We start from the raw sequence: 14,883 nt of genomic DNA on the forward strand, positions 1-14,883 counted from the left end.
ATGATAACCTATGATAAACCTTCTTGAAGAGCTTATGCCCGAAACATCAATTCTCCTGCTCCTCGGATGCTGCCTGACCTGCTGTGCTTTTCCAGCACCACACTCTCGACCCTAAACCTATGCCATCTACTTTTGGAGTCCTCTACCCTGGGCGAAAGACATAGAATATAGACCTTGACTTATTCACCCTGTCCATGCCCCTCATGATTTTATAGACTTTTAAGGTCATCTATCAGCCTCTCACATATCTGGGAAAACAGCCCCAGCCTATTCAGCCTCTCCCTATAGGTCAAATCCTCAAAACCCAGCAACATCTTTGTAAATATTTTCTGAGCCTTTCAAGTTTCATAACATATTTCCTTAAGCAAGGAGACCAGAATTGCACACAGTATACTAAAAGTGGCCTAACCAATGTGCATCTGCAACATGACCTCCCAACTCCCATACTCAGTGTACTGACCAAAAAATAAAAGCATACCAAACACCTTCTTCACTACCCTGTTTATCTACAACTCCACTTTCAAAGAACTATGAATCTGCACTCCAAGGTCTTTTTGTTCAGCAATGCTCCCCAAGACCTTACCATTAATATATAAATCCTGCTCTTAATTGCCTTTCCAAAATGCAGCACCTTCCATTTATCTAAATTAAACTCCATCTGCCATTCCTTGGTCCATCTCATCAAGGTGTCACCTGCAAACTTACTAACCATACCTCCTATGTTCACATCCAAAAATTTATATAAATGATGAAAAGCAGAGGATTCAGTACCGATCCTTGTGGTTCATCATTGGTCACAGGCCTCCAGTCCAAAAAGCAACCCTCCACCACCACCTTTTGTCTCCTACCTTCGAGCTTGTTCTGTATCCAAACTGCTAGTTCTCTCTGTGTTCCATACGATCTAACCTTGATAACCAATTTACCACGTGGAACCTTGTCAAACACCTTTGTGAAGTCCATACAGATGTCTACTGCTGTGACCTCTTCCATCCTCTTTGTCACTTCTTCAAAAACATCATTCAAGTTAGTGAGACATGAATTGCCATGCACAAAGCCATGTTGACTATCCCTAATCAATCCTTGCCTTTCCATATATATGTAAATCCTGTCCTTCAAAATTACCCCCACCAGCTTGCCCACCACTGATGTCAGGCTCACTGGTCTATAGTTCCCTGGCTTTTCCTTATGTAATATCATCACATTAGTCAACCTCCAGTCTTCTGGCACCACACCCGTGGCTAGCAATGATGCAAATACTTCAGCAAGAGGCCCAGCAATCCCTTCCCTAGCTTCCCACGAAGTTCTATATAGAGTGACATTTGATTTATTCTTTGCCTCTCTATCCGCATACTTGAACATGATATCCCTGCAGGCACTTGACATCTTTGACCTCCAGATAATGTACATAATGGCTCAGATGACCACTGTGGCATAGGTTCAAGAATGAGATTTGCTCCACATACAGTAATGCTGAGAGGTCTTCCAACAGATGACCGGGTTCTTAGCCACAATAGAGAGGGAGTGTCATGCACATGTTTACTTTCTGTGAAGCTTTGCAGGTTCTTCACCTCTTGGAAATCCACATGTGACACAAACCCCTATCATCTGCAACATTGCAGTTTCTGCAAGCTTTTCTGTAGTTGGGACAATTCCACTTGCCTTTCTCTCACCTGAACACTTTGAGGGTGAGAAATCTCTTGTTCAGCTTGATTGCTTCCCACCAGTGCAATGGAGACTCAAAGGGGCTTTAAAGTACTCCAACCTTCATAATCCCCTCGAGTTCCTCAATGGTTTCTGGGATCAGACTTTCACATCAGCTTCCAAATTCCCCTGCCACTTCTCTGGTCTTGTGACATTCAACCAGTAGGAAACAGGGGTATCCACACAAAGCTCTCTGTCGGACAGGGTGGGTCATGAACCACGTACCATGAAGAGTGGCAGCCTAGTAAACAGGAGGGCATGGATCCCTGACTCCAGAAATATAAATACCATGAACCAAAGCATGCATACCATCTTACAAGCTTGAATTATGTTTGAATTGTTTGTTCCCAACTCCTTTCCAGTGACCTTGCTCTACATTACTTAATTACTGAAGAAAGAGCTAAACAAGATCAATCAATATAGCTGCCAGTTTTAAGTTAAAATCCTGAAAAAAGAAGAAATCAAAAAATGCTGGGGTCACAAGACTGTTAGCAAAAGACTTGTTGAATCTAGAGAGAGAATATATGATGCTGCAAGTATTTGTATGCATGTCTAATCAATTTTTACATTAAAAACAGAATTTTCTCCAACCCTGATTGCAGGCACAGTACAACAAGCCTCATTACCAAACAATCATTTACTTTATAACAGAAATCTTCAATAAAATTTACAACACAGGTTTCATCCTTTAGTATCACAGAATATGGCAATGCCACATCCCCTCCCAAGATGACATGCCTTGACCTCAAGAAACAAGGCAGTTTCTCACTTCAGCAAAAATGACATTTCAAAGTCAGATCACCGAATCATTAAGGGCTAAGTGGTGGCCATTTGACCCAACATGCTTGCACTAGTTGTTCTATTACACCACGTCAATCTTCTGCCTTTTCCCCATAATCCTGCCCACCATTTCTATTTCAATAATCATCCAACACTGTCCTGAAGGCTCAATCGAACTTGCCTTCATCACATTTCCAGGCAGTGCGTTCCATATCCTTGCTATTTGCTGTGTAAAAGGTTTCTCACATTACCCTTGCTTCATTTGCATATCTCTTTAAATTCATGCCCTCTCATTATTTTTTAACTATCAGGATTAACCGCTCCCTATCTACTTTAGATCTAGAGAAATCTAATATATTCTAAGAATTAACATTTATATATGAATAACAAAACATCCAGTTTTGGGATACAGTGCATTTTCAATACTTTTTCCTTTCACATGAGGCTTTACAAGTGGCAGTGAGTTAGCTGTGGACTATCACAAGATAGCTGAATACCAAGTTTCAGACAAAAAATGTCACAGGCGGGAACTGTGTACAATTCAAATTCCCACAACTGATAGATTGCAAAACACTGATTCTTTTATAAAAATGTACAATAGTTCCCACCCCATACCCACAGGGGATACATTCCAAGATGCGGAAGCCCAAAACTGCAGATAGGAGCGAACCCATTCATTTAAATGGGAGATTTACCTGCCCGGCAGCCCCCTGGTCCCTGGTTCTGGAAGGTTCTCTGTAATATGTTCGGGCCGCGGTAAACCACAAGTAACTGAAACCACGGAAAACGATTCCACGGATACAGGGTCGCCCTGTAATAATGTTTTGATTGATCTGTTTTCGCACAGCACAAGGAAAATAAAACAAAAGCAGGAGAGCCGATGAATTCAAAAATAAAGTGCTGATTTTCAAAGTTGTACTGTCCCCATTGATTTGGCATGCTGCATTTTTTTTCTGATTTTATCAGCACGAACTTGGGTGAAATTAGTAAAACTGCAACAAGATAGAAAAAGTACACAAATAATAGAAAAATGGTATAAAAATTGGTTGGAAAATGATTGTAAGAAGGTTTGCATGGGATAATGCGTCAGTCTCAAAGCAACCTAAATCTCTTATTAATTTATTAGTTTAATAATCTACAAACAAGAAAAGTAACATCAGTAGCTTATATCTTTTTAAACAATATCAGGAAATGATCACCCTTTAGATCATCAAAACCATATGTGAAATTACGTAAATCCAGGGAACTTTGCATAAGATCAGAGTAAATGGGTTGAATGAAAGAAGCAAGTGTTACTGGTTTTACAACGGAGGATCTTTGTGTGATATTTATAGGTTACCGAATGCATTTCAAGGACATTGTGATGCAGAGACAAAGACTTTGCACTCAAATGGAAACAATTCACCTTCAAACTGGTTTTCTGCTGCAGATGGAATGTTTACAGAGGCTGCTGGGAACATGCTACAAGAGCGTATTTCATGTGCTAAATACGAGTTGAGAGCTGTGGTTTTCTTTGTAAGAAAATCTCAGAAGTAGCTTTGCTCCCTCCAGTAGGAAAACTATTTAAAAAACTGAAGAATTTAGGTTGCTTGAAAAGAAGATCACTGCTTGTTACCATATGATGTTTGTGAACCTATGAATACCCATTGGTTTAATATGAAAATGACACCAAGTCATGTTACTGAAGTACAAATGTTCAATTTACGATTACTATGGGTAACAAGATTACAGTTCAGCAGACATGACGTGTGAAGCCTAGAACAATGAGGCACATTTCGAAAAATCACTGACTTCAACCTCCAAGAGAGATACTGATAAGAAATTTTGTGATGCAAAAAGACATCTTGTGGAAGACAACCAGATTAGATAAAATGAAATAAATTTCACAAGTATCAAGATTATGCTGTTGGAATTCCAAATTAAGTTACATTAAAGCCACAGCAACTTGCAAATTTTCAATTACGTCAAAGCTATTAATTTTACCAGTTCTTGGAATTACTTTTTCACTGAAAAATGTTGTGGTTCATGGTGCCATCAGACAATAGACATGCAGTTTGGGCAGTTGAGGAGTCAAAGTAGTGCAGAGGGGTAGAGCCAGTGTCATTCTAATACAAGGAAGCTAACTTCATGTCCAATGAGGAAAGTAAGGCATTGCCAGAGATCCTTTGGATATAATTGAAATAGGAAGAGTGAAATTAAGCAGGACAGTTTCATTGAGCTGGATAAATGGAGGTAAGGTATTGGAGGGAGATGGTGTGATTGACCACATCAAAGATTGTGGAGATCAAGGAGGGATAATGTAGCCACTCAGAGTCACAGAAAGTGAGCTGTGACTTTTGCTAAAACTGTGCAGTTTCAAGGCATGGACAGAATCAGAGGCGAAATTCTAATAAGAATTGCAAATTTAAAACGTCATGGTTTTGGAAGGCTAAAACTTGAAGAAAGTAAGAGGACACAGGGCAATAATCTGCAAGGTCAGAGATGGAAAATAAGTTTCCATCTAAAAAGACTGACTTTTATTTTTGAAATGACAAGAAGAATATTAAAGGAAAAATGGTCCAATTGCAATGGTCAGCAGCTTAATAGAATAAAAACATGTCAAGGGAACAAAAGCATCTCATCAACAAAATAAGTGAAGTAAGTGAGAAAGAGACTTGGATGAATGGTCTCAATCTTAAGTAGCAATGAATGATGAGCTCCTCTTGCCTGCTGCATGGATTGAAGAGTTTAAGATGCCTATTGATAATTTTTGAAGAGAAACTGGAAACATCTGTTTTCAATGACAAAAAAGGCAGAGATGGGGTTGAGCGAAGACTATCTGCAGAATGGTGGGCTAAGGGTTAGAAGTGGGATTTAAAAGATGAAGTGCCAAAGTAGGTGGCTTGGGAGAATTTTTTCTTGAGATAGAGGAAGTGGAATGTGGGTGGTGACAGTTGTTTTCAGTGGAAGGCATCATGGCCAAGGGGACTGAGAGAACAAAAATGAAGACCAAAATCCCGATGCTGGGGCTGTTCACTGCAGAAGTCATAATATCCCCATTATAATAAGGAACTTACATGGCTGGATTAGACACAGGATGTAGTAAAATAGATTTCGGGAGGGCAGTGGTGGTGGTGGGGGGTTGGGGTGTAAGAGGAAATCTGGAAAAATCCACAGATAAGGGAGAACTCATCAAGTTACAATTTGTGACAAGATCCACAAAATCAAACACTGAAAGTTTGCACCAATGAGGGGGTCTTCCACTGTATATCATTTCTAATTGAACTAATGTGAATGGCGATCCCTTATGTAGTTAAATCAAGCATCAGAAGATGTTAAAATCAATTTGATTGTACCACTTTCCAGCACCCACCAGATGTGAACCAGATGTGAATCTTCATAAAGGTTGCTAACGTTTCAGTGATTCGCATATATATATTGTAAATGTAAAAATTTACTATTGGTTACCTACTAGCTAGACATTTGTCACTTGGATACATGATTGGATTCAAAATAGGAAGTGTTTCTCCAGAACTGGAATATTAGTTATTCCATTAGAAAGAGACAATATTATTGGAGGTTTTTAATTTGATCAAACAAATGGATTGGCTTTTTCCTTTCATACTGCTCCTGCCACCCTGTGCACCACCCCCCTCCCGACCTGTCCCCCAACAAAATGTTTTTTACGAACATGCATTTCTTTGAGACTTTGTCAGAATGGGTACAACTGAAAGGCTTGCTAGGCCATTTCAGAATCCACAACTCTGTCTGGAGTCACATGTGGGCCTGACCAGGTGAAGATGGCAGATTTCCTTCCCTGAAGGACATTAGTGAACTAGGTGGGTTTTTACTGACAATCAACAATGATTTCCTGGTCATCAGTAGATTCTTAACTGCAGGTTTCTTATATTGAATTCAAATTCCACCAAGTGCCATAACAGGACTTGAACCCAGGTTCCCAGGACGTTAGGTAAGTTTCTGGATTAATAATCTAGTGATAATATCACTTGGCCATCACTTCCCCATAGGATTATGCCTATGTCCACAAGCATCCTCTCGCTCCACCACCAACACTCAGTAGCAACAGTGGGCACTATCTACAAGATGCACTGCAGAAATTTATCAAAGATCCTCAGAGAGCACTTTCCAAATCCACATCCACTTCCATCCAGAAGGACAAGACTAGTTGCTACATTGGAACACCATCACCTTCAAGTTCCCCTCCAAGCCACTCACCATGCTGACTTGGAAATATATTGCCGTTCCTTCACTGGGTTACTGGGTCAAAATCTTGGAATTCCCTCCCTCATGGCATTGTGAGTCAACCCCCATCCAATGAACTGCAGTAGTTCAATAAGGCAGCTCACCACCACCTTTTCAAGGGCAATTAGGGACAGGCAGTAAGTGTTGGCCAACCAACAATGCCACATCCCACAAGTGAATTAAAAAACATTTCTGAAGAATGTAATCAGATGAATCAGGCCCATTAAAAAGACAGCAGTTGTCTTTTAAAAATTCATTGCCGGGATGTAGCCTTCATTCGCAGGACGAGCAGTTATTGATCATTTTTAATGGCTATTGAGCAAACAATAAATGGGGAACAAGCTACTTGAATATAATATCAGTGGGCCATTCCAGAAAGGATATAACAGTCAATTACATTGCTATGGGTCTGGAGTTTTACATATTATCTGCATATATAGCGCACACCCACACCAGAACAAGAATATATATCTGATTACCTTCGCTGAAAAACTGTTAATGATGGTTTTGTGATAATCCACATGGTCATTAATACTAGTGTTTATGAACAATCTTTATTTATTTATCTGATGCATGTAAACACCCCTACTTTGTTGAGTTTTGAACTCAACTCAGGATTACCAGTAATATTATCACTAGAGTATAATATGTCTAGTGATAATATTACTATCACTAGACTATAATATCACGAGACTATGTTGTCAGCAATATATTATAGGGTCATAGAGTCATAGAGATGTACAGCACAGAAACAGATGCTTCAATCCAACCCGTCCATGCCGACCAGATATCCCAACCCAATCTAGTCTCACTTGCCAGCACCCGGCCCATATCCCTCCAAACCCTTCCTATTCATATACCCATCCAGATGCCTTTTAAATGTTGAATTGTACCAGCCTCCACCACTTCCTCTGGCAGCTCAATCCATACACGTACCACCCTCTGGGTGAAAACATTGCCCCTTAGGTCTCTTTTATATCTTTCCCTTCTCACCCTAAACATATGCCCTCTAGTTCTGGACTCCCCTAACCCAGGGAAAAGACTTTGTAGTCAATCAAATCAGCACAAACTCTTTGTAAAGCAATTAAGTGACTTTGTATCTTTTCCAAAATTTCTGCAAATTCCCTCCCCTTTCATTTTGAACAATACCAGTAAATTTGTACCACCTCCAATAAGAGATAGTGGATTCCAAATCCTTACCACACCTTGTTTAAAAACAATGACCCAAATTGACATTTTTTTTGGCCAAGTCCAAATTGCTGGGAGATTTTGGAAGGATTTCTGCCCTGAGTCCTAGCACATTTTCTCACCTTATTCATCTTATTAGCTCCTGCACCATCCAGTCATATCTGATTCCAGCCCGATACTACCATCCACCATGCCCAGAAAATCGTCAGTCAGCAGAATCCCAGAATGCACCAGCATATGTTATGGAAAAACATAACACAACAGACTGGCACCCCACTGTACCTGGTGATCTTGTTCAATGGGGTCATTTAGATGCAGCACTCCCTTTCCCTCCAAGACCAGCAGTGGAGGTCACATCACCAGACCATGCCAGCCTGGCATGTAATTGCCACCTGGGTCACTGCATCTCAGCCATTTGGAGGGAAGCACAGCAATTACCTTCTCCAACTCCTATAATCACTTTCATCAATTGCAACTTTGAAGGGTTTCAAAAAAATCTGGTGTTGGTAAAACTGGTGTGATGGTTAATACTGCTTTTAAATTCTCAAATTTAAGGTTTAAGGTCCATTACCTTCTCCACTTTGCCAATTCAAACATACCATCTTCTCTCAGATACCTCAGATTCTTTTCTACTGTACCCACCTCCTACCGACACTCATGCTCTACCAGTTTTATTTTTGCCTGCACAAATTTACTCATTTCCTGTCAGTCACCCCAAACCCAACACACTCTCAACACCCTTTAAACACCCATTTTTAACTCCTTTAATTCCTACCTCTCTATTGGGCCAAAACAGCCCCTAATAGGGCAGAAAAACTCAAGACGAGTGTTGCTCTGCCTGACATTTGGTTCCTCAGCCCTTATGTGAGGAACACGATGGTACTGACTGCCCCAATAAGAATCCACCCAGTGTCCTTCATAATGCCTCTGGTCATTGATCAAGCAGCTTAAATCTCAGCCTGAGGTTACTGACCTTGCCAGCCATTGGGAATAGGAAACCTACAGGGTTTCAAACACTCTTCACCTTTTCTGCATAAGCAGAGACACACTACTCCAGCATGAAATGGATAGATTTGTCAGACAGAGACCAAATGCTATAATTAGACTAAATAAGATTCGGAGAAGGCAAACTTTTATGACCTGCCTATCTCAACTTTGAATATAGTGTTCACTTTATTATATGTGGGCTGGCAGGTTGAAATGATGCCCAAGAATATAGATTCACATAAAGTATGATCAGCATTAACATCAAGTCTACAGAGGAGAGACTGGGCTGTGTGCGCCCAGTGTAAACGCTGATGTGCAGAGAGACCAGGGTTTTTATTTAAATCGTTATTGTTATGATCTACTTTAGATTACCTACACTGAATCGCAAAAGTAGCACTACGGGGGGATTGTTAAAAATCGAAATGTCACAGGGACAGAGGGAGCTTCGCTGCCTACTTTTCAAAGGATTTCAACTCTCCATCATTCACCCCTGGGAAATTCAGTGCAGCACTAGAAAACGGGCTTAAACACCAGGAACGCCGCTAATAATAAAAACAGAGCAGAAAGCTGAACAAAAGTAGCTTCTCGGCCAGGAATCCCGGTCACGTAACGGATAAAATTCCAGATCCTTTATGTACCATCCGGATCCAGGTCCTTTGATCCCTGCCCAGAAAAGGGCAGGTGCTTCTTTCTCACAATCCGCTCAGCCCCAAACGCACTACTGTGCCCGAGTGACACATACAAACTGAACGGGAGGGAGTCCGAATAGTGTTGAGCGCAATTACACGGGCATTGACCCCTGCAGTCTCCGTGTGTAAACAGAATACTCTGCCTCGCTGAGCCGGGACCGTCAGCCACCCTTTTCGGAGAAGTTATCATTTTGCAATACTTTCGTAAAACAAAATAAAACATCCGCGATGTTCAATTAACCAACATTTCCAACGCCAGAAATATAATCATTTATAAAACAATCGCCCAGAAGAATTTGCCCGGGTGTTGATCAGGAAGTTTCAGACCCCACTGTATAGAGAGGAGAGGACTGACGGCAGAACTAGCTGTAGAAATCAGATAAGAATTGACGGGATCACCCATACTCACAGCTTGAACATCTTCTCCATCTCTTTGATCTGTTTCCTGGTGAACTCCTTGAATTCGGTGTAAGGATTAAACACTTTAATCTGCTTGGGCTCCTTTGTTCCTTCATTGATGTCCAGCCTCCTGGACAGGATAACGGAGAGCTCGGTGTCTGTATTCCTTCTGACCGGTTGGCCTTCTGTGCCTCCCCCAATGTCTAAGTAATTGTTGTTCTCGACCATTTCGCCGTTTGCATCCTCTGCCGATATCTGCAACATCAGCCGGCGCTGGAGTTTCTTAGCTAGCTCCTCAGTTGCCATGTCTCCACGTGAGAGTTTAAAAAGTGACAGAACACTGAGCTGCAAAACTTACTGATGCTGAACAGCCCGCCGCCGCTGCCTTTTTATCTCCTGGGGCCAGGGCGGGTGGAACCACTCTGACTGACAGCTCACAGACCAGTAAGAGGATTCATGTGAAGTCGGCTCAGTCTCCCCGTCCCCAGTTAGTTTGACCTTTCTTTTTGAGGGGGAGGTGGGGGCAAGTTGAAAATGTGATGTTGTATTCAAGAAAGAGTGAGGGATTTCCGCTGAACTTAGTTGTTTTGTGATCGATGAGGGGGTGTTATGGACTCAAGAAAACAGCTTACCTTCTCAATCGCCCCTGAGGGATTGGCCCACACCCCGTAAATGATTTTTGTTAGAAAAACCTGGTGACTCCCCTCAAGTGAGAACATGTGGGTATTTTAGCTACAGCATGAAACCCCTCCAAGAAGGTCCCCCCACACACTTTTTCCGTTGTTAATCATTTTTGTGTCAACACAATGGAACTATTACATGATAATGAAGCATTTATATTATGTCTTGGAACCATCTCAAAGCACTTTTCAAGGGTCACGATTGTGGCAATATATGAGGCAAAGAAACACATTTTCAAAAAGCATGATCCCAAGAACAACAGTAAATGAATTTACTTTAATGAGTTAAATGGATTAAAGGCTTTAAATGAGTTAAGTGGAGCCAACGTGCTTAATTCAGGGTGTTATTCCAGCAAAAGCATATAACAAGACCTTACCATAAGTGAAAATAAAGCTTGGTAGCTTTAAGAAGGGGAGAGACATAAAGAGGTGAAGAGTGTGTACTCCTTCTTCAGGGCTAATCAGGGGGAAAAAATGTGAACTTCCCAACCAGCTACTTTGTCTTAATTTTTTCATGGAATGTGGGAGTCACTGGAAGGCCAGCATGCAATGTCCGTCACTAGCTATCTTTGAACTGAATGTCTTGTTAGAGGGATTTCAGAGCTGACCGCATTGCTATGAGTTTAGATCACATGTAAACCAGACCAGGCATACTGGCATGGTTCATTTCATAAAGGACTTTACTGAATCAGCAGGCTTTTACAACAATCAATAACTTGCATGATGGCAAGACAACCCCAAGCAACTTCCAGCCAATTAATTACTTTTGATGTGTGGTCACTACAGCAAAACAGGAAATGCAGCAGTCAATTGGAACACAGCATGCCCCACAATAGCAGTGACTGGATAACTTATTTTATGATGTTGATTGAACTATGAATATTGAGCAATCCACCCAAAAGTACTGATGGGCCTCCCCATAAAATATCGTGTAAGAGATAGCATCTCACTGAAAATTACACGAGACTGTCAGTCCAGATTTTTGCATTCCTGTCCCAGATGATACTAGAAACCACAACTTTCCAACTCAACAGTAGAGGCGCTACTATTTGAGCTGCAGCAAATAAATGTTTTGCTTCTGTCTTTGTTACAGAGGATACTAAAAACATCCCAGTTGTAACTGTAAACCAGGAGATTGGAGGAATTTGGTGAAATAATAACCATGAGGATAGTAACACTGAACAAAATGGATGGACCTGTGGGTTGATAAGTCTCCTCATCCAAGGGTCTGGACAGAGGTGGCTAATGAGGTAATTAGATGCATTGGTGTCAATTTTCCAAAATTAACTAGATGCTGAAAAGTTTCCATTATGCTGGAAGAAAGGAAATATAATCCCTCTATTTAATAAGGGAGAGAAAAACAAAATAGGAAACTGTATTCCAAGTAGCTTGACATCTTTGGAGCAGTAAGTGAGGTCTGTAGATGCTGGAGATCAGAGCTGAAAATGTGTTGCTTGAAAAGCGCAGCAGGTCAGGCAGCATCCAGGGAACAGGAGAATTGACGTTTCGGGCAGAAGGGCTTATGCCCAAAACGTCGATTCTTCTGTTCCCTGGATGCTGCCTGACCTGCTGCGTTTTTCCAGCAACACATTTTCAGATCTTTGGAGCAGTAACATGTATTGTGGATAAAGGGGAGTCTATTGATGTATTGTACTTGGATTTCAAGAAAGTATTTGATAAGTTTCCAAATAAAAGACTATTGCACAACGTAGACCTCAAGGTATAAGGGATAATGTAGTAACATTGGCTGTGCGACAGAAAATCAACTGTGCTGAAATAGGACTTCTTTCAGTCCCATTTCTAATAGGATCTGATGTGTGGAGGCCCATAGGCGGTTGTGCTTGTCCCTCACTTTTTTACAATTTATATTAATGACTTCAGTGAGGGGACTGAAGACATGGTGGCTAAATTCACAGATGACTCAAAAATAGGGTGGAAAGTATGTTTTGAAGATGATATAACAAGGATGCAGATCAATTTAGCTAGGTTAGTTGTGTGGCCAAATGGAATGCAACATGGGAAAATGTTGAGTAGTTCACTTTGGTGGGAAGAATAAACAAAAATCAAAGTATTTCTTAAATGGGAAACAACTACAGGATTCCAAGCTACAAAGGGCTGTATGTGTTCTGGTGCTTCAGTCTCAAGAAATTAATACAACACATAATCAGGACTTCTAATGGGGTGCTCACCTTTATGATGACAGAAATTGAATATAAAAATCGGGGTAATATGCTTCAGTTATAGTGCACAATGCCCATGTCTTGATTGCTGTATGCATTTTGATCTCCTTACTTAGGCAAGGATATAAATGCAATGGAGACAGGTCAGAGGAGATTTACTTGATTGATACTTGTGTTTTGTATCTTGGGGAAAGACTGGACAGACTCGCCTTGTTTTCGTTACAGTCCAGAAGATTGAGGGATGCTTTGGTTAAAGGTTGTAAGTTTCTGAGTAGGCTTGACAAGATGAATGTGGAAAGAATGTTTACTGTTTTGGGTTAGTGTAGAATTAGGCAATACTGTTTTAAAATTAGAGGTCGTCCTTTTAAGCCTGAGATAAGAGGTAGACATTGCTTTCAGAGAGTTGTGGGACTTTGGAGCTTAAGACTGTTGTTTGGAGTAATATTGGACTCAAAATGTTTAATTTGTTTCACTCTCCATAGGTGCTGCCAGACCAGCCATGGTCTTATGGAATGGGAGAGTAGACTTGAAAGGCCAAATAACTGACTTCTATTCCTGATTTGTAAGCTTGCACATTCATAATGTAAGAGTATATTGATCTCAGCTAATAACATCTATGTGGAAATTTGAAGACTATTTCAAGAAGATAGTTTCTGGCAATTCTTCTCACAATCTTTGAATAGTTTCTGGCAATTCTTGTTTCACGATCTTAGAAAAGTGAATTTAATGGTATTTATTATTGCTATACCTCTACATACTTTTATAAAGCTACCATAAAATGTTTAAAACTGGGACATCATGCTGCTTGTCTGAGAACAGTAACTCAGGATCTGGATTTGTGTCCCCAAAGCATTAGTATTTACTTCGCTACAAAGGATCCTCAAACATGAGGCAATGGTCTCGTGGTGTTGTCACTGGATTGTTAAACCAGAGACCCAGATAATGTTCTGGGGACTTGGGTTCAAATCCTACCCTGGGGGATGGTGGAATATGAATTCAATAAATATCTGGAATTAAGAGTCTAATGGTGACCGTGAATGCATTGATGATTTCTATAAATATCCATCTGATTCACCAGCATACTTTAATGAAGGAAACTGCCACCCTTACCTGGCCTACGTGTGACTCCAGACCCACAGCAATGTGGTTTTCACTCTTAACTGCCATCTGGGCAATTAGGGATGGGCAACAAATGCTGCCTAGCCAGTGATGCCCTCATCCTATGAATGAATAAAGAAAACAAAGATCCCAGTCGTGTACCTATAAATCAGGAAGTCGGAGGAAGAGAGGAATTTGATGAAATTATAATCACTAGGGAATCTGCTCTGAACTATTTAATGAAACTGCAGCTCAGTAAGTCCCAGTCATGATGGTCCAGGATCTCAAAAGAGTTGGCTAATGAGGTAGCAGATGCATTGGTGTCAATTTTCCAAAGTACATTAGATTTTGGAAAGGTTCCATTAGGTTGGAAAATAGGAAATATAATCACTCCATTCAAGTAGGGAGGGAAGCAGAAAATGGGAGACAACAGCCTGTTGTTTTTCATGGTTAGAACTGATCATTAAGAAAGTTATAACTGGGCACATGGGAAAACCCAAAGTAATCAGGTAGAATCAGTAAGGTTTAGACAAAAGAAATTCCAATTGAACCAATTCATTGGATTTTTTTGAAGGAGCAACGCATGCTGCAGATAAAGGGATTACCGAGTGAAGAAAATTACCACTGTATCACCATTTCCCCCGTTTGGCACTTACTGTGCAAAAATTGACTGTTGTATATCCAATGTCACAGTAGTGATGACACTTCATACGGGGCTTAATCCCACAATCCTCTGCTTCAGGGAAAAGAGATAGGAATACTATCAATTGAGGCAATAGATATACATTTACCGCAATCTTTTAATCATCCATTTCTAACAGACTTGGCCACGTAAAAGATTGGTATCATGCATGCTCAAATTTGGTTGTCTATTTATCTATGTTGTCTATCAAGTATCTCATTGTACGTGGCATGTCTCAGAGAAAGATTATAACATTT

At 40.7% G+C, this 14,883-nt stretch overlaps 1 protein-coding gene across 1 annotated transcript in view; it reads right to left on the reverse strand.

Moving 5' to 3' along the window:
- The window catches only part of efhd1 (EF-hand domain family, member D1), a 123,849-nt gene extending 113,459 nt beyond the window's left edge, over positions 1 to 10,390 (reverse strand). Inside the window, exon 1 of the mRNA XM_043701978.1 lies at positions 9,997 to 10,390. Within this exon, the coding sequence (XP_043557913.1) occupies positions 9,997 to 10,292 (296 nt within the window). The 5' untranslated portion in view covers positions 10,293 to 10,390. The remainder of the gene's footprint in view (positions 1 to 9,996) is intronic.
- Between the last annotated feature and the right edge of the window lie 4,493 nt (positions 10,391 to 14,883).

Source organism: Chiloscyllium plagiosum, chromosome 13, assembly GCF_004010195.1.
Source record: "Chiloscyllium plagiosum isolate BGI_BamShark_2017 chromosome 13, ASM401019v2, whole genome shotgun sequence".
NCBI classification, from domain to species: domain Eukaryota; kingdom Metazoa; phylum Chordata; class Chondrichthyes; order Orectolobiformes; family Hemiscylliidae; genus Chiloscyllium; species Chiloscyllium plagiosum.